Source organism: Chenopodium quinoa, unplaced genomic scaffold (genome assembly GCF_001683475.1).
Source record: "Chenopodium quinoa cultivar QQ74 unplaced genomic scaffold, ASM168347v1, whole genome shotgun sequence".
Classification (NCBI taxonomy): Eukaryota; Viridiplantae; Streptophyta; class Magnoliopsida; order Caryophyllales; family Amaranthaceae; genus Chenopodium; species Chenopodium quinoa.
In genome coordinates this window covers 913445-939354 of record NW_018743920.1, presented here as the reverse complement: position 1 = coordinate 939354, position 25910 = coordinate 913445, and the positions used below count along the sequence as shown (strand labels likewise).

The following is a 25910-nucleotide window of genomic DNA, read 5'->3' as shown; positions in this document are numbered from 1 at the left end:
TTACTCTTATTTTATAGTTTCTCGAAAAATATTAATTTATGTTGTATTAAAAATTTCAAAAATTATATTTGCGTTATAGATATTAGAAGGCTAATTATAGTCATTTTATAACGTAAAAAAATGAACCGATCATATTGTAAAAAATAATAAGGTAGTCATTTTTCAAACGACCGCTGTAAAGTAGTAATTCTAAATTTGATAAAAAAAATACATTGATTTTGATTCTAGCTCTTGGCCTTGACAAATATTGTTGACATTAAATATACCATCGACACATATAGCCTTGAATCGTAAATTTGCACGTGGGATTTACGGTCACACTATATTTGTGAAGTGCTAAATTAAAAGTTCAAGGTGCACAAAGTTAGAACGGGAAATAAGACTAAAGATTATCCATTTATCCAAGCTACATATGACAACACCATAGTCGTTCTTGCATCACAACTCTGCCCTAACAAAGAGAAAATTGAATTAGAAATACTTCTAGATATAGCTAGCAATAGTGGAGTGATTCACGCCACCTAAACATCAAAATAAGATATCATTGTAAACAATAATTTAGCGACATTGGCGATGATAATTAAGATTTGATTTAAAGTTATCTTACGGGTTAGAAGAGAGAAGAAGAGAAAGAGGTTGGTAGAAAATAGGAAGAATGAGACAACGGAGTTTGGAAAGTAGAGAAATCACTAGAGGTGATGCATGCCGTGATACTATGGTCAAGTGATTCGGAATTTATCTTGAAGGAAAAGAACGGTTTTTATCTTTGTTGATAAACATGTACACTTTTTCTCGTTTTTTCTTTTGTATTCTAGTCTTGATGTATGTATATATAAATTTAATTAAGTGTGGAATTTAAGTCCAAGTCATGTTTAATGCAAACCAAATCAACCAATCATACATGTTTATAGCGTAAACTATAATGAAAATATTTGAAAAGTACTAAGTCATATATAATGTCCTCATAATCTAGTCAAATTGAGTTAACTAATTAAAGCTTACTTTTGTTATATTTGATGCTAGACACTAAGGTTATGTACCGTCAAGTTTCAACCAAGTTTTCTAGAGATTATTTGCTCAAGGAATGATGGAAACTAGTATAAATATCTTTCTTTTTTTTTTTTTTTCTCCCTCTCTCTCTTTTTTTCCTTTTTTTTTTTTTGGACAAAGGATTAAATTGCTTGCATATATTGAAATAATTTAAGCTAAAACAATAAGAACTAGGTCTATCAAAACTTTTACGAGAGCAAAGCTATGACTCTATGAGCGACACTTGCTCTTATGAACACAGGATAACAAACCAACATAAAAGAAACTGCTTTCTTAGTTGTCCCATGAATGTTGGAATCACTTTGTAGGTAGCATCACCTTGATATCTTGATCATGTGTGTAGTTATTCATATCGATATACTTTTTTCTAGCACTTTTACTTACATAATGCAGGGAAAAACTGAATTGCTAATGGTAAAAATAACATTATGTTCTTGAGTGTAACCAAAATTTGATAATGACATGGATTTAAGTGATCGACTTTACTTATGTTATGCAGGGGAAAAAACTTGCGAGAGTTGAGATAAGAAATACTCCGTACTTCGTATATTTTTGTTCATGAGTGTAGCCAAATTTTGGTAATGAAATGGATTGAGGGATTGATGAGAGGCAAAAAGGATATTGAGATGAGAGAATGTATGAAAGAGGGATGAACAACTCCATTTTATTTCATGAGTGTAGTAATTATGTCTACTTGCAATGAAACAATAAGCGTTTGTGCAAGGGTTCGATTTTATTTTCTGATTTAGATAGTATCTTAGATAATATTTTATCTTCTTGTACTGGCTTTAATTCCGTTTCTTGGTGCCATGTTAGACGGGATGGGAATGTGGTAGCTCACAACTTAGCCCATCTAATTCCTTTTGGTGTAGAAAATGTGTGGGAGAACAATTGCCATGGCGAAGTTTCTCCTTATGTAATGATGGATAAGTTATCAATATATAGCACCCCTTGCAGTTTCTCAATAAATATATATATATACCGTAATACAGAAGTATTTGATAATTTAAGTGATAATTGATAACGGTAACAATAGTCATAATTCACAATAAGGTCAAGATAAGATAGTTATTTAGCCCCATGAGTTAAAACATCACAACATTAAGTTTAAAAATTAAAAAAAGTTATAATAAATCAAAAGTTGAGAGAATAAGATACGCTAATCAACCTTTTTCGTATTTTTACACAAAAGTTAGATTTTCATTCAAAATAATAATGCATAATGACATAATGTCATCTACAAAACTAATTATAATACGATGTACGAAGTACAGAGTATATGTTTTTTTAACTATCGGATCATTCACTGATGAAAATACCAAAAGCCAACGAAGAAACTAGGAAGAATGACGGATTAATAATTGATCACACGACAATCCCAATATTATAGACCATGTAGACATGCAAGCGATGCAAAGTAGAACCCAAGACTAAGAAAAAGGGGCAATTCTTGCAACTTCACCTCTTCAAGTCCTTCATCCGTCTTTTGCGGAGACTAGAAAGAATTCTGATAATCCTTGATGAATTTGGAATGCTAGTTATGCGGGAGTCAGTAAACCTGTACTATGTCTTATTAACCAGGTCAAACTTTCCCTTTCATCTACTTTCAAGAACCCACCCCGTAAAATATCATTTTCCATTTTTCTTTATTTTTTATAAAATAAAATAAAATATTTACTCCCAACTAAACAGTCCTTTTTAATTTCCTATATAGCTCCATTCTTCCCACCCAAATACCCTCCCCACTTTTTTTTCCTCCCTTTCTCAATTCTTCATTATAACACTTCCCCTCTTTTCCTCTGCTTTTATTTATTTTAATTATTCAACCCATCAAAAAAAAAAAAAAAAAAAAAAAAAATTGTAACACCAAGACAAACTCTAACTTACACTCATATGCAAAAACCTTAATAATCTCTGAATACTATTCACAACTCTCGGTTCGAGTTGGATTAATTTAGACTCTGAATTATGGAGAAGGAATTCTTTCTAAACACAGGCATACCGCCTTCACTACACTTTGATCATCCATTCTCTTCATCCACAATGCCAACATGGCAAGCTTTGTCGAGCGCAATGGAATTACAATCACCTGATTGTTTTCTATCTACACCGCCTCCTACTTCAGCAAATGACAACTTTGAGTCCGCCTTAAGCTCTATGGTGTCCTCCCCGGCCGCCTCGAACCCGGCCTTGTCTAATGACAATTTCATGATAAGAGAATTGATTGGTAAATTAGGAAACATTTGCAGCTCCGGTGATGTCTCCGGTGGCGGCCACCATGCCCTGCCACCGTACATTGGAAGCGGTGGTGGTAATCGTAGTGCGAGTAACTCGTGTTATAGTACACCACTTAGTTCACCACCTAAGATGGGCGTGTCATTATCTAATCTTGATCATCTAGTCAATGATAAATTTCCTACCTTAGGAAATTCGGTTGGTTTGAGGTCAAATTTACCGGCAATGCCCGGTGATCCGGGTTTCGCGGAGCGAGCAGCAAGGTTTTCTTCGTTTGGTAGTCGGAGTTTCAACGGAAGAACAAGCCAGTATATTGTCAATAATAATCATAAGAGTCATAATCGTAGTAACGATAGTAATAACGAATTTATACATCGATCCAATAGTAAGTTAACAAGGGTTTTAAGTAGTCCTTCGTTGCTTAAGGAGGTTGAAAATCAAGGTGATGAAAAACTCAAGATTGAGAGAAAACAAGGTGAAATGTGTGGTAATGATCATGGTGAATTCTCTAATTCTAGAGAGAATTCGTCGGTTTCCGGGCAAAACCCGGCACCCGAAAATGGATCAACTAAGAAGAGGAAAGCCCCTGCTCCTAAAGGAAAAACAAAGGACACTCTGCCTCAATCTCCCCTACATACAAACAAAGTAAGTTCATCATCAAAAAAAAAAAAAAAATCAAATATTTTAAAAATTAGAATTTATACTTAGAATCATATTTTGATGATTGTGTTATGTTTTAGGTGTCTCAAAATGGTGAGGATTCAACAGCAAAGCGAAGCAAATCGGAAGAAGGCGGTGTTTTGAAGACAGAGGAAAACAGAGGTGATGCAAACCAAAAGCCTCCAGAAGCGCCAAAAGATTATATTCATGTTAGAGCAAGAAGGGGTCAGGCTACTGATAGTCATAGTCTTGCTGAAAGAGTAAGAATTATTAATACTTTGATTCTAATTTAGAAAGATTACTAATTTTTCATAGGTTAAGAATTTAATTATATCTTAGCATAATTAGTAATTTCCTATGATTGACTTTTTCTTAAATGTTGATGCTTACTTCAGGTTAGGAGAGAGAAAATTAGTGAAAGAATGAAACTTCTTCAAGATCTTGTACCTGGCTGTGATAAGGTGCAACTTTTTTCCATTACAATTTTCCATTGATTTTGAGAATTTATTTACCACTAAAATTAGTGAAAAAATCAAACTTTTATTTTGGAATTTTTGTTTTAGTAATCTTGAACTTGCTAATTACAGGTAACAGGAAAAGCATTAATGTTGGATGAAATTATCAACTATGTACAATCATTACAAAGACAAGTTGAGGTAAAATTTAAGGCTTAATTAACACTAATCACACTCAAATTAGATTATAATCAACTTCATTTTCCTTAAACTAATTATATTTTATTGTTTTTGTTTACTTAGTTTCTATCAATGAAATTATCATCTGTAAATCCAAGACTAGAGTTCAACATGGGAAACCTTTTCTCAAAAGATGTAAGTTCAACTTTAATTTTTCTACTATCTTTATAATTAATTCAAAAGTTAGCATATCTTTTTCTTCCACAAATTTACTTTATTATTGACTAATTTAAATTTCTTTTTGGTGGTAATTTCAGGTGATCCAACCAAACAACTCCTTGCCGCATCCAATGTACCCATTAGATTCCTTGGCACCAAGCCTTTATGGCCAACCTCATCAAAATCATCCTTTACAAGATAGCATAACCACCACGGCCCCATCTTCTATGGACCCTTCACATAATCAAAATCATCCTTTACATTTACATTCCCTTGATGCTTTCTCTAATGGTCTTCCTCAGGTAATCATTTTCCTCCTCTTTGTCACACTTATTTCCGGCTCATTATCAATTAATAAACAAACTAGGACAATAATAATTAATGAGATTTTGACCCAGTAGTTACAACTCAGGGTCTGTGTATGATGGGTCACTAATAACCAGTTGCCCGATCAACAAACCCTTTTCGTCTACATTTATCCTATACACTAGGCTAGGTTTAAATTTGGCAAAAACTCATAATTAAGCCAATACGTGTAGGATTAAAGAGTAATTATGTAGATTATGCGACTAATGAAACAATTTTGATTACACAGCTACCATCATTATGTGAGGGGGATCTTCAAAGTATTGTACAGATGAGTTATGGACAAAAGGAGAATGGATTCCAACAACAACATGGTAATTAATAATCTTTGTTACTAATAATATGTGATGATTAAAGTGTATCTATAACAATAATAATCTTTATATTAGTGCAAATTGATGTTTAATTTAACTTTATACTAATATTTTGCTAATCTTTAATTTTGTCTTGTGTAGGGTCAAATCCATCACCACTAATGAAAATTGAGTTCTAACCACCAATCATCAATCTTGAATATGATTGCCAGAAGAGAGGGAAGAAGGAGAGAGAGACAGAGAGGCTGCTTGATTGTACATACAAAAAAGAGAATTGAATTATTTCCAAGGCCATTGTCTAAATATCTAATCAAGAAAATTATTTTTCCTTTTTTTTTATCTTTTATTATTACTATTACCCTATTATTCAACATAGATTCATCTCTCCCACTCATATTTTAATTTTGTATTGTCATTAATTATTTTTTAGGTGTAGTTATATGCTTATAGTATGTATCCCTTGTAATATTCTATGATCATTATGGTGCAAAAGTCATGGATTTGCACCTCCCAATGTAACATATTAAGTTGAAGAAAGGAAAGGAAAGGAAAAAAAAAAATAGTTTTCATGTTGTTTGTGAAACTTTTGTTTTTCCACTAATCAAGTACGGGTAAACATATGCACTGTGTACTAGTACCTCTACAAGTTTTTAACATTTTGATTTTTGTCACTATTCACAAATTAACCTTTGAATATATACGTACTATTATGTATTTAAATTTATCTATGTTTTTTTTTCTTAATAAATTTTACAAATACATCATTTGAGATATTGCTAGCTATAGTCAAGATTTTATATTGTCAAGCATGAAAAGATGAATTGTTACGAACTTTTAGAATCAAAGGTAATATATTTTACCATCTCCATTACAAAAATTTAATGTTTGGATAATAATAATACTACCTCCGTTTCATAATTTTTTGCAACTTTGGAATATTTTATATCTCATAAATAATACACTAAAATTATAAAAAAATATGAAACGAAGGTAGTAAGTAAAAATCTAAATGATGGGGGTTAAAAACTTGATTTATTTACATCATGATTAGTCATAATATTTTCTTGATTTGCCTAAGATTTTAATGATGCATCAAATCGTGTTAAAGTGGTTGGTTACAACTTACAAAAGCATAATTAAATTTATGTTGTTAACCAGCTGTGATTAGTGGGGCCTTTTTCTTTATTGATTTATTTATACTAAACAATCATAAGCTTGAATAATTACAATTTTACAATGTAAGTTTTCCTGAATTATAGTCAACTCATGACTTATGTCATTTTCTTTTTTCTTTCTTTTTCATTCTGTAAAAACTTTTTACTATGTTATCCACAATAAAAAAATCAAATTAAAAAGAAGCTTCTGTTCTCTTTTTTCACTGCAATAATCAAACAAAATGTAAAACAATAATTAAAAATTAATTAAATTAATAAATAAATATCAGTATATAATTTAAATCTTATCCTATAATAAAAATCTATTAAAAAAAATAATTTATGAATTTGGAGCATCAAGAAGAATCCCAGGTTGGCAGAGCTGAGATTCTTGTCCAGACCCAATGAATGAAAACAGAAGCTTTAATTATCTCATCAATACTTTAATATGTAAATTGTTTGATTTACAATCATATTTATAAAATTACAATAACTATTTTTAAAAAATAAAGAAAAAAGTTAATTAAACTAGTGGATTTCAGCTAAAAATAAAATTAAAAAAAGATGCTTTTTTACCACCTTAAGAAATTAGAATAATGTATTTATATTAATAATGGAGAACTAGTAAAAATCCAGTTTCTTGGGTTTAACAAAAGATTACTCAATTGCAGCCTTTAGCAATTATTTAAAATAAGAACAGTATTATTGGCCTGCCATGGCAGAGTTTTTAGATTAAATTATGTGAAAGATGCTTTGAATTTGTTGGGGTTTAATAATTTAATTAAATTTTTAACAAAAAGGGGTTAATTAATGGAAGAGTTCGGTTTAATAATAATTATATTAAAAAGAAAGGGGAGTAATAGTAATAATGTTTCAGGTGACAGCCTTGTGTTGATTGGTTTATAAACCAAACCAATCATTTAGTAAAACCGTGTCTGACATTTAATGCATATTATAATCCTATGACTTTAATACTTGTCTTCCTTTTTAGCTCTATTAATCTTAATGGTGAAGGAGTGAGTAATTTGACATGCATGAATGTATCATCTATGTGACTATGTATTATTGATCATTTAAATCTTCAAATCTTTGGTTATTTGTGGTGTATGCACATTTTCTTTCTTATTATATCTATTTTATGGAAAATCATAATCATATTCTTGCATGTATGAGAAGCTCAAAATACAATTCGTTTAGTACGAAATTGGTTTTATTTGTCGCTTTTTTAATAATTGAAATATGTGTTTGACTTTTGCAAGTAATTATCAAATGGAGTTACATATACTTTCTCCGTTTGTAATTACTTGCAACACAGCCTTGTGGTACGCTATTTGAGGTCGAGATTATATAATGTAAACGGACAAATTATTCAATATAATTTTTTAACCGTACTCTAATCCTTGTGTTAAAATTATTTTGATATAAATTGCTCGTTTTACTTTCACTAATCATCTCCTAAAACTGTGTACCTAAAAGCTAGGTGTGTTGCAAGTAAAAAAAAAATAGAGGAAGTATTTGCTACGAAGTATGAAATTACTTATATTGCACAATTGTTGACTAAGTTCACTCTCCCTTCTTTATTCATTCTTAATCCTTGAATTTCTTTCTTTTATCATCTAATAATCACCCTTAGCACAGAGGTACATCCGTACGTGATAGAGTATAAAATATATTTCTGAACTACAACCATCATTTTAAACTTTTGGTTGAGATGATCCACTAACATGGTATTAGAGTCAGCGTGACACAAAGGTCACAGGTTCGAATCTCATCCACCCCTCCTTTTAAAGTGGAATATTAAGCGCAAGTTATGAGGAGGGTCCATGTTGCATCCACACTTTACTCGTGGGTGTGATAGAGTATAAAACATATTTCTGGGCTTCTAGATCGATATATAGATTAATAATTCTAATGGCATTATGTGTAAGTCTTCACCCTAACCGTCCCTTTTAACTCAAGGTTAATTATGAATACCTAATATAACAAAATTAGGTATCCAAATAATGTACATTGTCATTTACGTAGTATATGTTTAATAGATTAGTACTCCATATAAAAACAGTATCATTATATTTGTATCAAATTAGAGTCACAAAGCATTATTGTTTTGTACTTTGTACTTCTATTATTTTGATAAACAACATTAATTATAAAGTCTATGAATTATTGCTCATAATGTTTTGCAGAGGCTTTAACTGATTGTCTACAATGTCTTTGACAAATTTTGTGGTTATTCACAAACTTGTTTATAAAGCCAATTAAGTTGTTTCTCAATCTTATAACGTGTTTAATATATCTCATCATCTCCAATTTGAAACTACGTACTCATACATAACATTCGTTTATAAGCCGATTAGTCCAATAACAAGCCAATTAGTTCAATAACGGTTACAAGTTAGATTTCCTTCACTTAAATAATTAAGAGTAACCCTTAAGAAAGGGTTTCTTAATCTTACCGTACCCTTCAAATCTTATACTCATAAAAAGTTATGGTCTTCCTATAATAAAATATTTGCTCCTTCATCTAATACGAAGTACTATCGATGCTGCCTTGTTAACTTGCGGTTTCATTTCCTTATTTCAGCCGCAAAAAAAATTCATGAATTTGATTTGTTACGCCAGAGACCTCGAATACAGTGATAAACTACCCATAACAATTGAAAAATAAAACAAGATTAATTATAATATAAACGATAATTAAACCATGCAGTCCTCTTGTAATAATCAATTAAGTATTCTAATAAATTTTAGCGGGTAAATAGTACGTTATCACTTAATCACTTATCACTATTTCTCTTGGATTAGTCTTTTTAGAATAATTTTAACTTTGGATCAATTTGATGGTAGAGAAGACTACAAAGAGGGGAATTGTCGGATTAGTTTTTTAAAGTATCGATCATTTAAGACATATTTGATTAGACAGATTCTATTATGGAATCGATTGTAATGAGTTAATCAAAAGTTGAGAATTTAAAATAGTAACAACAAAAAGTCTGTCCATCGATCTCTATTGTTGGTTGAGATTATTCATGTTAATTTTTCTTCTAGTTCTTATCTTATTTACAAGGTTGAGCTACTTGTAATATGATTAAGATTTTCCATAAAAAAAAAATAATAATAATAAATAAATAAAAAAAGGGACATTTTGAATTGTCTTTTTCATGTTAGATTATGTTTAACATGAAAGTTGAAAACCATCAACCAGCAGCACAACAAAGAAATGATTAACAGTCGTAGTTGAAGAAACCTTTGCCTTTGCCTGCCTGCCTGCTGTAAAGACCTACTTTGTATTAATTAAAACTTAACTATAAATTTAATAATAAAAACACTAATTTTTGTTTGAAGAAGGGTTTGCGACACGAATAATACCTACTATATATGGTTGGCAAGAGCATGCAGTAAAGTTTGAAAATTATGAAATTTTATTAAATTATCTCTAAGTTAGCTTATCATAAGTTGATGTCTAATTGCTTATTATTATGATCTTATTATAGTAAGTGTAGTCAAATCTTATGATAATAGAGTTACACGTGAAACAAAATGGACCGTAACTTGTAATTTGTGGTCATTTTTATGCTAATGAACTTACCTTAGGCGGCTTAAATTGGAGGTTTATGGCTTAGCTTTTAGCTAATTTTATAGCCCGCCATTGACAATGTAGGTATAGATAGAATTGATTTAGGGGAGTGGGCACTTGGCCGAGTTAATTTTGTTATCTTGATAGTTTTTCATGCGTTAACAATTCAATTTTGTCAAGACTTATTTTAAAAATAGTTGTTGCATTATTCAACCTCATCTTATTACATAATAAACTATGTATCGATTTTATACCACTCCTATCCAGGGGCGGACTTGGCCTTATGCCTGGAGGGTCAAATGACTCACTAGGGCCCAAAAAATTTTTTAAGGTTTTTTTTTTAAAAAAAAAAAAAAATAAATAAATTATTAGTCTGTTAATTTTAGTCTTGTCAATTTTAAACTTGTTAATTATTAGTTAGTATTGTAATCTTGCCAATTTTCTATTTGGATGATCTTTGTAAATAATTTTTCTTGGGAATTTTGGTAAAAATTTTTTTTTTACATATTTGGTTATCGATTGTGACTCACCAGTCGGAAATTCCTAGTTCCACCACTAAGTCCTATCCATATTAGTCTATCAACCATTTATTATTTTGTAAAGGGATAAAAGAAAGTACTTGTATAATATTATCCATTCAAAGTAAAAGAAGGAAACGGTAAAGGATGAAAAAAGTTGCGAGCGTCATTTGGAGTGTAGACCGTGCACAAAAAGCTACGATATTCGGGGAAGAATAATAAGCTTTTAGAAGTTGGAAAACCACGACTTCCTTTCCGCTAACATAAAAAAGATTCTGACTATTTTATAAAGTCGTTGACACACTTAATTTCAAGTGCCAATCCAAGGCAGAAATTAAAGTTTGGAAAATTACATGCAATATATTTTCCAAAGTTATATCTTTATGAACAAGGTTAGGATATAACTATATAAGAATCTATCTATACATTAAAAGAGAAGAAAAAAAAAACATTAAATATTTATACGTTTGTCAATATATAGACCGTTAATATTTTCTTATCAATAATAATAATAATATTAATAATAATAATAATAATAATAAGTAGTCATTATGTTTATCTTTGGGGGACTTAATCTAAAGTTCATCTAGAACACTATTGATGGGATGTTCAAGTGTTGGATCTTGGATGAGTTAGCAAGAATGATAATATTTAACACATGTAGATCTAGCATTTGAGAGCTTTATTTGTCTTAATGTATTATGTATACTATGAGTCTATGACTTAAGAGTCTTCACAACTAATTGAGAAGTGACATTTTGATTGAGGCTCTTAAATAAGTTTTCAACTAACTAACATCATTGATGAAGATTGGAGTTCAAAAATGATTTTCTTAAACAAATATTGGGTTCTAACATTAGAGAAAACAAAGCAGATACAAAAACTTTATGAGATCCAAATGAAGTCTCACACTCGTTGTTAGTGATAATTCTACATACTGCGTCTAAATGTTTTCCAAACAAACTAAATGACATTCACATTAGATAAATTAAAAGGAATACATGCAACCAGAGCATTCTCTTGGATATCAAACGATTCAAATTCATATACAAGTATATTAATTTCCATGCAACAGAGTATCAAAAATTGCATATTCTAGGAGAACCGTTGTTCATTGAAGAAAGTTGAAGTAAGAAAGTTGAAGTACATCTTGATTCCATTACCAATCAGGATAAATTTGTTTCATATACGTAGTATCTAGTTCTGTCACTATCATCCGTATTCATATAGATAGTAGATTTTGACTAGTTAAAGACTTATAGTCTCTTAAAATTTGTATCAAAGACTTGCATGCACCATTCAAAAATCTTGTACTTTGTTAAACAAGTTCAAACAAGGAGTAGAGTTCGGTCCACTTATAAGCCCAAAGGAGGTTTAAGAGGTGTTACCTTCTCTGTTCTCTCCCTCTCTCTAATGAAGAACAATCACAAGCGCACTATAATGGGGTTTCAACCTACATCATGTGTACATTTCATAGCAACATCGCTATGCAATCTATTTATCTTGAACATTGTATGTAGCTCTTTAAATGGGTGTACTTGTTAGATCATACATTCATGCGGCAAATTTACTCATAGGTTGTGTATCTAATGACCCGACCCAAAATCACTCTGTCATATTAGTAATCAATAATTCAATATATTTGGTTGCAAATATCAATATGATTGGACTATGATTCTATGAATATAATGTAAAAAGCCAATATGATAGATTTACTAAAAACATACGAATTAGAAAGCAACAACTGTCCAAATTCAAATTCAAACAAAGTAGTACTTCGTATAATCTTGATATGTCCTAGCATATAAATCAATAAGTCATATCTCTTTATTAACCTAATTGAATAGCATAACTTTTTTGACCTTTCTTCTGATTAAAGTTTCATGCATTTCTGCTTAATCATCTGGAAGTATTAAGCATATTGTTCAGTTATAGTCATTTCAAGGGCATTAATCACCCACATTAAAAGAAAAGCATTCTGACTAACATAAGAAAATATTACTCGTACAACTTTACCAATAGCATGCATGCATGCATTCATATCTGATATCTAGCTCCAATGGATGAAAAGTTATATTCAAGCTATTAATAATTGTACATTCACCACCACCATCATATATCTAGACAGAGACGACAACAATAGTATTTTGTACAACGAGTGCATTCATGTGTGTAATAGGATTTAAAACATTTAATCACCCAAAATCACATAAAAGTAGACTCTTTAATTGTCAAGATAACAAAACTTATTGTCGTCTATTGTATACTGTACATCCGTTGTAAATATACAAGTTTTTGTTTGAGAGTGACGTTTGGAAAGAAGAAGAAGAAGAAGAAGAAGGGAAAAAAAAAAACCGCATATGTATGCATGAATCAAGTTGTAATGTAATTGTCTTAATTAGAACCTGGAAAATTAAATTCATGTCATCTCAAGAAGACAGTACAAAGCTTGAAGTCTCCGCAACATAAAAGTGAGAAATTACTTTTATCAGCAAATAGCATCAAAGAGAGATCTAAATATAGCAGGGCAGAGATTGAGACCCTACATTAATCTACACATCCAAGTTTTGGTGGAGTCTAATTTATGTTCATTGATATGTCACATATTTGGGGTTAAAATTTTTCGAGTGTAACAACTCTTACTATAAGTCTATAATATCGACAATGTCGTGTTACTTTCGAAGAATCGACCACTACATACTTCATATACAAGTACTTTGTTATCCATAGTCATTTTCAATTTTGGAAATTTCATGGCCGGTATGTTACACGATTGTAAGAAGATAACACCATAACAACGACGAATTGTGTTATTTGACATTCACCCTACCTTTTTCGAAGTCTAATCAATTAATCCTTCCTTTTATTGTGTCTTTCCCATTCACGATATGTCCTGTTAGCATCTTGTATATGGGTTTAGGCACGTTTCTTGTGCAGTACAGAATATGAAAGTGGGGTTAAATCCATCAAGTTATTCACCAAACTTAGGCATTTTATGCTCTCCGACTATAATCTGCTAGTTACATCAATGTTTTCTGCAATTTAAAGCTTCCCTTTTACCTTTTTCTTAAAGTCAATAAGTTCAATTGAGTTTCTGGCTTTAGACCTGCCATGCAATCCCCTAAACCCTAAAATCTAAAAATTCCCTTCAATTATCGAAATCCTGTTCTCTTAATAGTATCTTTGTTTTGGATACTTTTCATACTTACTGCTGTTTGAAAATTCTTTGCTGTTGCAATATGGATAATAAAAATGTACTTCATATGTAATATTTAGGCTACGGCTCTAAATATCTTAGAGGCAAACTTGTCGTTTTGATTGAGCTCGGCTTACATTATGATCAACTAATGAGTCACCCGATCTAGATTTGGGTTTATGTTTATATTAAGGTCATTTGGGAGTCATATGTGCATTAGTTGCAGTGACAAAGCCAAAACAAAATCTTGACCAGGGCTAAAATGTTGCAATGGTTGACAGTCACATGCTTTGAATGTCACAAGTTGGCAAATTCATGTATATAACCATTTAGGGCATTTACCACAAAACAATCATATAATTTTCTAAAAGTATAACAAGGACCAAGGCCACTTTAGGTCTCATTTGCCCCCCAACCCTGATTTATTGTCAATCAACTTATTATGGTAGCCCAATACTCTAATAATTAAGGCATGTTTTGTTCGCCTTATTTTCACTTATTTTAGGTGTAATTCGGTTTAGAAAAAATAAGTTCAGATAAGGATTATCCAAATACATATTACAACTAAAATAAATTTTAATAAGGCCTATTCGTTTAGTCGTTTAGATAATTTCAAATTAATTCAAATAAAATAAGTTCTAATAGTTTAAAATTAGGTGAATAGAATATACCCTTAAACATATTTTTATTTCATGTTAGTTTAAATCAAAATCAAGTCTTATTATGTGGACCATAGACAAACTTTGGGTTTTGTGGCTAAGTTTAGTAATTTTGGTCGTGTTTTGGTACATCAATAGTAGAATTTCAACTTCCTTTTGATGTATGTAGACTATGTACATCCCTTCTACAGTTCTTCTCTCATTTTCGGCAATCAAGATCCTGGATTTCAAAATATTTAACCACTTCTCAAATTCATTCCTCATGCTTATATTTGTTCTATGCACTTTTACATTATTACTTTTTGGTAATATTTTCCATCTTACGTTCTTACCCTCTAATTTTCTATCATCCCACAAATTTGCTTTATGGAACACATAAAGTATACCTTAGTCTTTATCTCTCCGTAGAAATTCACATGTAGAAACATACCACATACTCTGTACTAGACAGGTACTTGTAGTATTTCCTCATTGTTTTAATAAATGTTACAGTTTGATCAAATACGCATGTCGAGACACGACTTTGGCCATTAATTTATCTAATAAATGTTTGTAAAACTATAGGAAAATTGATATTATCAAAGTATACATTATAATGAATCCAACAGTATATTATACAATAATATTTGTTTTTTAAATATTAGTAAACTAATCAAGTCAAAACAATTATGTGAATAGTGAAAAATCAAAGCGTAACACTTATTTAAACACGGAGGGGATAGTTTTTTTTACTTAACATGATTTCTTTTTGGCACATTTGCTAACATATACTAAAAAAATTATCAAAAGTTAACTAGAAAGTATGTACATTGAAATTGATCCAACAAGTTTATTACTATATTTCTTTATGCTTATATGGGTTTATAAATTAAAATACACCTTCAAAGTAAGTACTCTGTCTAAATAATGTAAAGGTCAAAACAGGTGAAACAGTTGAACAGTGAATATGTGAAATAAAGAGGAAAAAGTTGATTTGCAAGTTACATACTCCGCATTTCCTTGACATAATCTACATTACGAGTTTCATTCTTCATATATGGTGTGAAAGGTTATATGGCAGCTATTGCCAGAAGCACATTCAAAGGATATAGCGAAACGATCAGGTACAAGACATACAACATAACAAGAAGAATTTCTAATAGAACACATTAGGCACCATAAATGGCTTTACTTTTGTCTAACATAAGATAGATTTATGGCATTTGGTTGTATCACAGCAAAATCCAGTTATAAGGCCTTTACATGAAAATCTTGTAGATGTATAATGTAGCAATATTTTCATCAATGGTACTAAAAGAATCTAGGAATTTCCTGGTTATCTTGTAGACTGCATGATGAAGATACAACAGTTAAACAAGTCCCATACTAATTAATATTTATCTTAGATGAAAAAACTAAATGAGCTTTTTGATAAGATTCAATGACCACAGCAATACAGCATACAGACCTTAAGTGAACTTTTGTTGGTACCGAATCTGCATTCTACAGCATACTACCTCAAGAGATCTATCTGGTTCGTGATTTTGCAAATTTGGGTCTTGAAGCTTTCCTTTCCATCTTTTCCCTTTTCTTACGCGTCTTTTCATCCTCCTCTTCTCCCTGCAAACAAGTTTTCACAGAGGAAAGAAAAAGAGATTGTTATTCCCCATTGACATACAATCTCATAGTAATTAAGAAGAATAGAAATAAAATGGTATAGATGTAAAACATCATAGCGTTATTTAAATGGGCGCGACCTTGGGTGAAAATAACTCTGGACAGAGGAAGTACATAATCTACTGTTATTACACAAATAATATACCAATGCTGAAAACTGCATAGAAGGGAAGGTACCTCAGAATTGTGTGACAGGAAGCCTTTGATGAAGCCAGAAGCTTTATAAGCTGCAAATCCTGGTATCTAAATGGAAAAATGGCAAAGTTGCTTAGAAAGGATATATTGTGACAAATTACAAATAAACTGTCTATGAATTACACAAAAGCTATATATGAAACTCCTGAAACAGGGAATAAGCTACTATGTTGATAGATTTTAAACTTTGTTGAAGCATAATTACTCAAGTTACTATGTCACAGAAAACAGCCAAACTTTAATCTGACATAAGCCATGGAAAAATGACTTTACTTTTTCATCTCAGGTTCCATATTCGTCACAAACAAAATCAGCATCAAATGAATCCTTTAAGAGTCAATATCGACTTAATTCTAAAAGATTTCTCCTTGTTGAAGTTCCCCTTTCTTTTCAACTTATGTTCTTTAATGACAGAATGACGTGTTTATACTCACAAAACTTTCATAAACTTTAGCCATTTTAAAGAGATGCACACAATCTACGCGATCACTATTAACATAGGTAAAAACAAAAAACTTCTGGGTCACTTCAGTCTCCATTCCAAGATATGTTGATATGAAAACAAAACAATTGTTCTAAACTTGCATAAACTGAAATTCACAACACCACTATTAACATCAATAATGTATTACGGAAACTCTGAAAGCCACTAGTCCAAGACATAAACCCAAATTTCTCATCACAAAATTTTATCCAAAAGTTTGGGTATACCACCAAAAAGGGTCCCTTAATTATCTATGTACATCCAAAACAGGTAAAAAATTATTTATCAATATACACTGAGAAACATCAATCAATTTGCAAGAAAAAGATTAGGTTTGAGTGTTGAGAGAAGACGGACCTAATTGTATTAATGTATTTTTCTTTCTGAAAAAAAAAATTAAAAAATAAAAACAAAAATTGTTTGCAAGATGCCAAGAATCATCCAATTTTGTCACTTTTTGTCTGATCAGAAACAGTACATGCTAATTCTCCATAAAGACCATGCAGTATATCTGAATACAAACACCAAATTATTTCTCTTCTATGTTTTTACATCCCTAAAGCAATTCATTTAGCTAAATAGAGCTTTAGTCAGATACCACTAATCCTTTCATAGACTGCTACAAGCCCACGACTAGCAAAGCGAAATAAGACCTCTAAATGAACCCAACTCCGGTGAAGAAATTATTTATGCTGAAGACAGACAAAGAACTGCAATACATTCTTTGCACATCCCGAGACCATGAGCATCAAGTGAGAGAAATTTTTTGACATTGTGCTTAAGTTTATCATCATGTATGCTCCTGAAATCTTTCAAATTGAATGCAGTTGTATTTGGCTGAGTATTTCAGTTGACATGAGTGATAAATCATGTCAGAGTCAGGAGTAAGGGCCTGTAATATACCCACCAAACCACAGGGTGGAAGGGGTGGGTTTTTGTGTGTGTGTGTGTGTGTGTGTGGTGAAGCTGTGGGGCAAGCCCACAGGGTAGAAAGGGTGGTGCATGCTGAACCTTTTGGTCACAGAGTCATGAAACTTATATTGCCTAGGAGCTGAACTAGCGTGACCACACAAAAAACAAAAAAAAATAAAAAAAAAAATAAAAAAAGAAAGAAAGAAAGATTTCTTGTCTTTATAATTTGAGTCCTTTGAGAGAACTCATATGCTCCATTGAGTGGGAAACAGCCTTCTTAAAAACTGATCACATAATAATTCAGTCTACAATGATGTCATTTACAGTGTGTTTGGACATAGAAGGGGAGGGAGGGGAGTGAAAAATGATGAGTTTTTCCTTCCAAATCTCTCAATTGTTGGAGGAATCAATTTCTTACAATTTAATCCCTCCGTTTTTCTCCCCTCCAATTCTCTTTTCTTCCCTTCCTTTCCCTCCATTTCCTTCAATCCAAAATATTTATTCAAAGCTAAGGAAAAAAGGCCTAATCAATTAGCCATGATGAAATACGGTGTACAAGACTTGAATAATACAAAATCTTTTAGATGATAGGATTCCTACATCAAAATTTCCTTTCATACAGCACTATTGTAAACATAGCTTAAACAATGCCAGATCTGAAATTTTGAAGCTGCCCAGCACATACCACACTAATAATTCCTAAAATAACAAGATGCCCCAAGCTATGTCTATCAATATCAAGGTTTAAACAGATCAAGAAATATAAGGAGCTTAGTGAATTCTCTGAAGCACAAAAACACAAGAATGAGAAAACTTTGATTTCTACCACCTCCCTCCAAAACACATTAACAGAGACACACATAATGCACATACAAAAGGCAGGGCAATAGGGCTTACCACTAAATATGCATACCAAAATTTGTCGGAGATGAGTGAGGCAATCTGAATGAAACTTGTAATGTAGATTATGTCATGCAAATACCTGAAATGCATAGTGAATGTTTATTTCAGGAAAAGTCCCTTTTCAAAATTTGGAACTAGGTTATTTAGCAAAGATAAGAAAAATCGAAAAGCCATTTTGTTACATCACAAACAGGAATTTTATCTAGTCATTTGTACAGAAAATTATGGAAATTAGATTGTAAACATAGCACCATAGCGCACTTCATTACTTTTTCTTTTTTTTTTGTTGGGGGGCGGGGGGGGGGGGGGGGGTACAAGAACAAGAAGAAAAGGCAAACGGTATTAAACTGAGAAATGAAGACATACTGTAACCATACCCACAAACTCCTCCGGTGCTCATATCAAAACCACCATCAATAAGCTCGCCATCATTTGTGTAGGCTGGTTTGGCCATACTAGCAAGTTGTTTATAAGGCATTGCATAGGCCAAAGATGTCAATATCAAGCCAATCCAGTGCTTCCATGTGAAAGAAGAATAATAAAAAACCATCCTCACCAAAATGTAAGCAACCTGGATGATGAGAACTATATTTGTCAGATTATTGCATCAACAATTCTTTCCCTTACTTCAATAATGGATCAACAGCAAAACTCAAATGAAAGCATTGAATGAATAACTAAACAAGTAATCAAGAGACAAAGCTCCACAAAAGAACGAGGTACAGGCTTTACAACCGAGAAGGGGAAGAGGTAGGGCATACACAAAAGGATAATGTCTAGTGTAATGGATTCTGCACTTTGGTCTCATACGCACAAGCAGAAAAGAATGATAATTTAAGGGAAAGATTAGTTCTTTAATTAAAACTGAAGTGGTGGCTTACAAAATTAGTAGCTTGAGGCTACAACTCTCTCTGTCCTCCTCCCCATTTATTTACATTCGACACATTCCCTAAGTAACAAAACACTATTCAATACCTACCTACTACCTCTACCCTCCTCATTTGTTCACATTCGACACATTTCCTAGGATGATTATAGTCGTTGTCTTGTTTTACACAAATAGCTGCAGTTCCAGCTCATTCCTCCAGATGATCTGGTTTTTTCTTCTTCCTCTTCTGGCATATTGAATGAACACAGGTGGTCTTCCCTGAATTTTTATATCTAGAGACAGCAAAAAGGTACGAATTGGAGAAGGGGAAAAAAATAATTTCTGAGGCTGAGGACTACGTAGATAAGGTATCTACTGATGAAGTGCAGTTATAACCATTGTAAGTTTACACAAAGCTTTTCATTCTAACAATAAGTACTAACCCATAACCCCTGCTGAACCATTGATGCACTAGCTTAACATGAGTTGGACAAGGTGAGTTTATATCATAGCTAAAGTCTCACAATATTGATATATAATTCTAATTGCTAGTAACACCACATTTTGGGAAGATAATTTCAGGACTGAGTGTAGTGTGAAATTTTAACTCAAGTCGAAAGCTTTCCTAGCAGGGTGAAACACCAAAAAACTAAAAGTCCACTGCACCAAAGGTTTCATCATGAAAAGGCGAAGCTCCCTAAAATCAAATTGCTCTTCAGAACACTAATGAAGAGTTAGCCCGCGTGTGTAGGAAAAGTAGTTCTAGCGAGAAAAATTGAATCAACCAAACAACGATGTGACAAAAAACAACCAGACTGAAATATAACGAGTATGAGGAACCATGAAGCATGGCATTTCAAGCAATGCTACAGTCATTGTCAATCAACACCTCGAAATGAAAGGAACTTCTTGAAAGGCAATAAAAGGAGAGATTCAAGCACAAACGGCAGGTTGTAAATTTGATGACTCTCAATAATATTGATAGAAGGCTCATTATATAACAAGTTCAGCTTCGATTTACAGCTAAAATAAGTTCAATTATGTTAAATTACAGATGAATAGGACAAACCCTTAATACTGATTAACCATGAGATAAAGAATTTGCCAAAAATGAAAATATTAAATCCAAACAATTAATGATTGCTTCTAATCACAACATCTACAATTAATGGTAAAAAAAAAACAATCTAAAACAAGAAAAATTCTTTAAAAAAAAATTAAAAAAAAAAAAGGAATTTGGAATTTACATTACACCCAATAATCAGGCGAAGAAGATTTGACATATGACGAGCATTCTCTTCCTTTCTCTTCTTAGCACCCTGGTTTGCCATATCTCTTGGAAATCCTAAAACACAAATCAGATACAAAATTCACAAACCCAGATTACATAAATTCTTCAATGGCAGATCCAAAGTTTGTCATATGATTTAAAGCAACACAAAAACAAGTTGAATGGTTCATAATTTTTATCGAAAATAATCTGAATTCAAAAATTTTGAATTAAGCAATGAAAGAAAGAAATTAAGACTAGTATAATCTACCTGAAGAGATAGTTCAATTCGATTTCTGGGAAAAGTTGAACACTTGAAAATTGGTTAATTACAAAGACTACCACCTCTTTGCGTCGGGTTTTCTTGCTCTACTCGCTTGCTCCGAATTTCAATGCCTGTAGTCTGTAGAGTTTTGTTTTTTCCGGAAAAATTTGTCAATTACTATTTCTAAAAAAAAAAATTAAAAAAAAAAACATTTTAATATTTACCCTAAAATCATCCCCATTAGACCACTTTCAATGGTGAGCAAAAACAAATGTCCACCCACTATCTCTCTCAACAAATCTGTTTTGTCCATGGGCAAATTTTTTTCACAATTTCTCTTCCAATGGTGAGCGAAAAAAAAAAAATGCTTGCCCACTACTCTCTCTCTTACTTTTTCAATACCCCATCATTACTTTCTCTCTCCTACACAACACTTCTTTATTTATTAATTTCATTTATATTTTAACAATATTACTCTAAATAAATAAAAACTAGTCTAAATTTATGTTACTTATTTTTTTTTATTTGTGTCGTTTTTATCGTTAAAATAAAGAATATGGAGGATTTATGATATTTCTGAAATTATACCAAAATGAATGTCTATTTATAGAGAATTAAATTTTAGGGTATTTTCATTTTTACCACCTTCAAATAATGACTTTGTCGAATTTACCACCTCCAAAAAAAAACATTTACTTTACCACCTCATAAAAAAATTAAACATCAGTTTTACCACCTCATCTGAGCTCAGGTGACGGAAAACGCTTGTGGGGCCCAGTTAACTGTCACTTCCCTCCAATTTAATTCTTTTAAAATCGATTTCCCTCTGTCTCCTCCTTTTCTCACCTTCCACCTTCCATAATCAATGTCTCACCAAATTTCTCACTTCCTCATCAATTTTCGTCTCTCTCTCCTTTGATTTTTCTTGATTCTCACTGTAACTGCTTCTCTCTCCTTTGATTTTTCTCTTTCTCTCTGTAAAAACTGAAACCCTAGATCAATTTGGGTGGTTGAAATCGAGCTGGAACCACAAAATTGCAACACATCAGCTTCTCTTGTCATCTTCCACAGTATGAGGGGACCAAAAGCTTGGTAATTTGCTGACAGAAATCGAGATTCCTGACTACAAGAGGTACTTTAAACCCTTTATTAGTACATTTCGTTGGATTTATGGTTGTCAATTGGGGTAAAGTATGCCTTTTTTGGGAATCTGTGAATTAAAGTATTATAAACCCTAATTATGCGAATCTTTGACTGAATTAGAGTGTGCATTTGTTAAATAATTAGTTAATTAGATTTACTTGTTTACTGTTAATTTAGTGCATAGTCAATGTGAATTGCTTTTACTTGCTGTAATTGGTGAATTGGTTGTTGTTGTTTACTGTAATTACTGAAATTGGTTATTGTTGTGTGTGCTTTTGTTGGTGTTGTTACAGAATGGACACAGTGGACTTAAAAATTACAGTAGGGGGTGCCTTTATACCTTCTTTAGCTGGTAAAAATAGAAGGGTGTTAACTTGGGATGGTGGGTGGGTTTATTGGATGAGAAAAGTGGAAAAAAATAAGATAGATGTACACTTTTTGAGGCAAGCAGCTATACATGGGTTTGTGTATGTGAATGTGAAGGTTCCTAGGGGGTTTAGTTGCTGGTATAAACAAAAGGGCAAGTCTTGGGTGAATGGTAAAAGGGAGCTTGTTGATGGTGAGGTGAATGGTTTCCTAGAGTCTGTGAACAAAGAGGGGGCATGTGAGATGTATGTTACCAGTCATGAGCCAATTGAAGGGACTAACAAAACACCCTTCAAATGTATAGCTGGGAATGAGCTAACCCCTGCACAAAGGAAGGAACTGAAAAAGAGGTTTGGTGGGCCTAAAGTATATAAACCCAGCCCAGAACTTAGTAAGCCCACTGAAGAAGAGCCATTTAGGAGAAGCCCTAGGTTAAAAGGCATTGTTATACATGACAGAGAGGCTGAGGAGAGGCTTCCTAGGGCAGAGAAAGTGAATGCTAATACACATAAAGGGAAAGGTAAACTCACTGCTGCAGATAAGGGTAAGGCTAAGGTTGGGGATGAGACTGGAAATTTTGCTAATTTAGTGAGAAAAATAAAAGAAAGAGTGAGGAGCTTAAGGGATGACAGTGATGTGTTTAGTGATGAGGATGGTGATACAGAGTCTTCTGATTCTGAGTTGAGTGATTTTGAGTTAGAAGTTGATGAGGGAGAGGAGGACTTATACTCTGATGATGATGAACAGTGGTTGAAGAAAAATTTAGACCATATTAACAGTGAGGTGAAAGGCAGTTTGAGGGGAGTTACTGAAGGAGGGGATCAAAGTGATGATGAGGACACAGGGTTTGACATAGAAAGAAATCTACAGAAAATTGAAGTGAGGGTTGAAGAGGAGGCAACTTGTGATTCTGATGAGCTAAAGACTGTGGAAGGTGATTCAGATGATGATCAGGGTAGTGTTACTTGGTTTAACCCTGAGACAGACTTTGAAAGGGCTATCAAATTTGTAGTTGGTCAAAGGTTCAGTGATGTGCAAACAATGAGAAAAGCTTTGAAACAACATGCAATTGAAAATAGGTATGAGTATTACCTCCTTCACAATGATTCAAAGAGGCTAACAGCATATTGCAAAAGGAAATGCAAGTGTGTGTATAACAAGAACAGTTGTAGGATAGTGAAGTGTACATGTAGTAAGGGTGTTAGGTGTAGGTTCAAGTTTTATGCAACAAGGCTTGTGAAATCAGAGGCTTGGCAAATTAAGACACTAAGGCTGAAGCATAGGTGTGTTAGGAGTAAAATGAACAACAAGGTGACAGCAGAGTTCCTTGCTGACAGGTACTTGGAGGAGTTCAGGGGCAACCCCAGATAGAAGATTAAACAGATTCAGGACAGGGCCTTGAATGACTTGGGGATCAAAATTACATACTCCAAGGCTTGGTTGGCTAGAAGCAGGGCAAAGCTTATAATATATGGCTCTTCATCAGAGCAATACTCAAAGGTTTGGGACTATGGGAAGGCACTGCTGAAATGGAACCCAGGGAGTGAGTGTAATGTGGTGGTGGATGATATTAATCAAATTGAAAGACCAATTTTTATGAGGATGTTTGTGTGCTTAGCTGCACTTAGGGATGGATTCATTTCTGGTTGCAGACCAGTAATTGGGGTGGATGGGTGCCATCTAAAAGGGGCATACCCTGGGCAGATCTTGGTTGCAGTTGGAAAAGATGGCAATAATTCCATCTTCCCAATTGCTTGGGCAACTGCAGAGATTGAGAACAAGGACAGCTGGTGCTGGTTTCTGGAGAGCTTGCTCAAGGCACTTTGTGTGTATGACCAAGGAGATGGCTTGACTTTTATATCTGACAGACAGAAAGTAAGTGGGTTGTGTTTGTGTTTAAATTACTTTGCTTTATTTGAATTTTCTGTACACTAACTTGTTAGTTTTGCCTTGTGTGTAGGGTCTCATAGAAGCATTTGCAGATGTGGCCCCCAAAGCTGAGCTCAGATTTTGTGTGAGGCATATTTGGTCAAATTTCAAACTGAAATTTCATGGTGCAACTTTCAAGGAATTGTTCTGGGTTGCTGCTAGGGCAAGCACTCTGGTAAGCTTCTATTTAGGTTCTTTTATGTCAGTTTTATGGTGAATTATAATGTATGCTAGGAACATTTAGTTTTGCACATATTTGCATGTCTTTCTATTTTGTGAAAACTGTATGCCATGTGTCTATGTTGTGTTGAATGGTTGACATGTGTGTGGTTGTATCAGTTTGAGTTTGAAGTTGCTATGGAAAGTATCAATTTTTTGGATGAAGAAGCATACCAGTGGTTGTCAAACATTGACCCCCAGCACTGGTCAAGGCATGCTTTCTCTACAAACTGCAAGTCTAACATGTTGTTAAATGGGAGTTGACAGGAATACCTTGTGTCCATGCATTTGCTTGCATAATGGACAAAAGGGATGATCCTGAGTTGTATGTGCACCCACATTACTATAGGGTGACATACTTGGCTGCATATGAGAACCCAATACAGCCAATGCCTGGCCCTAAGAATTGGGAAAAGGTCAAGCTCAGACAGCCTTTGCCACCTATGCTGAAAGTGCAGCCATGAAGACCTAAGGCAAAAAAGAGAAAGCTTGAACCAGGGGAGGGCACTTCTGCAGCACCTGAGGGCAAGAAGCCAAAGGTGATGAAACAATGCAAGAACTGTGGTGGGTTTGGCCACTTTGCCAAAACATGCAAGGCTGAAGCAGCACCAGAACAGCCTAACCCACCTGCAACAAATCCAAAGGGTGGGAGGCCACAGATGCAGACTCCTTGGCTTAAGGAACAGAGAAAGAAAAGTGAAGAGAAAGCAGCAAGACAGGTATTTTGTGTATTTTGTGACTTGAGTGTATTTAGTGGCTTTGTTTCTGAGTCTTGTCATACTGTGATTGCAGGCTGCACTGAAGTTGCCACAATATCAGCCTCCAACAACAGCACAGGCTGGGTCAAGTAATGCTGCACCTGCAACTGCTGTGTCAAGCCAGCCTGCAACAAGAACAGAGCCTTTGCCAACTCAGTCTGTTACCAGGAGCAACAGGAGCCTGAGTCAGCCCACAAGAGTGCCAACAACTACTCCTCCCAAAGTCAAAATACAGACCAGGTCCAAGCTTCATGTAATGACAAGCAAGAAGGACAAGGATCTCAATCAACTGTGACCCTGGGTCTACTCATTAGTATTTTGTAATAGACAACCAAGTTTATTTGGTAGTTGAACAATGA

General features: G+C 33.2%; 4 protein-coding genes across 4 annotated transcripts; 3 read left to right on the top strand and 1 right to left on the bottom strand.

Moving 5' to 3' along the window:
- The first annotated feature begins 2629 nt into the window (after positions 1-2629).
- Positions 2630-6080, top strand: LOC110687809 (transcription factor bHLH62-like). Its single transcript, XM_021864453.1, has 8 exons — positions 2630-3930; positions 4026-4205; positions 4341-4406; positions 4533-4601; positions 4704-4775; positions 4898-5101; positions 5395-5479; positions 5621-6080. The coding sequence occupies exons 1-8, from the start codon at positions 3019-3021 to the stop codon at positions 5656-5658; spliced, it is 1626 nt and encodes a 541-aa protein (XP_021720145.1). The 5' UTR covers positions 2630-3018; the 3' UTR covers positions 5659-6080.
- Positions 6081-15731: 9651 nt separating this feature from the next.
- Positions 15732-21432, bottom strand: LOC110687808 (transmembrane protein 208 homolog). The gene is made up of 6 exons (XM_021864452.1): positions 21143-21432; positions 20849-20946; positions 19111-19304; positions 18728-18812; positions 16417-16482; positions 15732-16182 (listed from the first exon to the last, which is right to left on the bottom strand). The coding sequence occupies exons 2-6, from the start codon at positions 20930-20932 to the stop codon at positions 16090-16092; spliced, it is 522 nt and encodes a 173-aa protein (XP_021720144.1). The 5' UTR covers positions 20933-20946; positions 21143-21432; the 3' UTR covers positions 15732-16089.
- Positions 21433-21795: 363 nt separating this feature from the next.
- Positions 21796-25057, top strand: LOC110687671. Its single transcript, XM_021864297.1, has 5 exons — positions 21796-22268; positions 22573-23982; positions 24094-24520; positions 24606-24749; positions 24914-25057. Exons 2-5 carry the CDS (start codon positions 22574-22576, stop codon positions 25055-25057), a joined length of 2124 nt encoding a protein of 707 aa, XP_021719989.1. The 5' UTR covers positions 21796-22268; position 22573.
- Positions 25055-25855, top strand: LOC110687807 (branchpoint-bridging protein-like). The gene is made up of 2 exons (XM_021864451.1): positions 25055-25512; positions 25586-25855. The coding sequence occupies exons 1-2, from the start codon at positions 25336-25338 to the stop codon at positions 25844-25846; spliced, it is 438 nt and encodes a 145-aa protein (XP_021720143.1). The 5' UTR covers positions 25055-25335; the 3' UTR covers positions 25847-25855.
- The last annotated feature ends 55 nt before the right edge of the window (positions 25856-25910 follow it).

What these genes read in the sequence shown, in the direction of transcription:
- LOC110687809 (XM_021864453.1), top strand. Translation starts at nt 3,019, where the DNA reads ATGGAGAAGGAATTCTTTCTAAACACAGGCATACCGCCTTCACTACAC. An exon ending in CTCCCCTACATACAAACAAA is followed by an intron (nt 3,931 to 4,025) that starts GTAAGTTCATCA and finishes GTTATGTTTTAG; the next exon opens with GTGTCTCAAAATGGTGAGGA. An exon ending in TTGTACCTGGCTGTGATAAG is followed by an intron (nt 4,407 to 4,532) that starts GTGCAACTTTTT and finishes TGCTAATTACAG; the next exon opens with GTAACAGGAAAAGCATTAAT.
- LOC110687808 (XM_021864452.1), bottom strand. Translation starts at nt 20,932, where the DNA reads ATGGCAAACCAGGGTGCTAAGAAGAGAAAGGAAGAGAATGCTCGTCAT. An exon ending in AGCACCGGAGGAGTTTGTGG is followed by an intron (nt 18,813 to 19,110) that starts GTATGGTTACAG and finishes TATGCATTTCAG; the next exon opens with GTATTTGCATGACATAATCT. An exon ending in TTTGGTATGCATATTTAGTG is followed by an intron (nt 16,483 to 18,727) that starts GTAAGCCCTATT and finishes TTTTCCATTTAG; the next exon opens with ATACCAGGATTTGCAGCTTA.
- LOC110687671 (XM_021864297.1), top strand. Translation starts at nt 22,574, where the DNA reads ATGGACACAGTGGACTTAAAAATTACAGTAGGGGGTGCCTTTATACCT. An exon ending in GCAGAGTTCCTTGCTGACAG is followed by an intron (nt 23,983 to 24,093) that starts GTACTTGGAGGA and finishes TTGGTTGGCTAG; the next exon opens with AAGCAGGGCAAAGCTTATAA. An exon ending in CTGCTAGGGCAAGCACTCTG is followed by an intron (nt 24,750 to 24,913) that starts GTAAGCTTCTAT and finishes TGGTTGTATCAG; the next exon opens with TTTGAGTTTGAAGTTGCTAT.
- LOC110687807 (XM_021864451.1), top strand. Translation starts at nt 25,336, where the DNA reads ATGAAACAATGCAAGAACTGTGGTGGGTTTGGCCACTTTGCCAAAACA. An exon ending in AAGAGAAAGCAGCAAGACAG is followed by an intron (nt 25,513 to 25,585) that starts GTATTTTGTGTA and finishes CTGTGATTGCAG; the next exon opens with GCTGCACTGAAGTTGCCACA.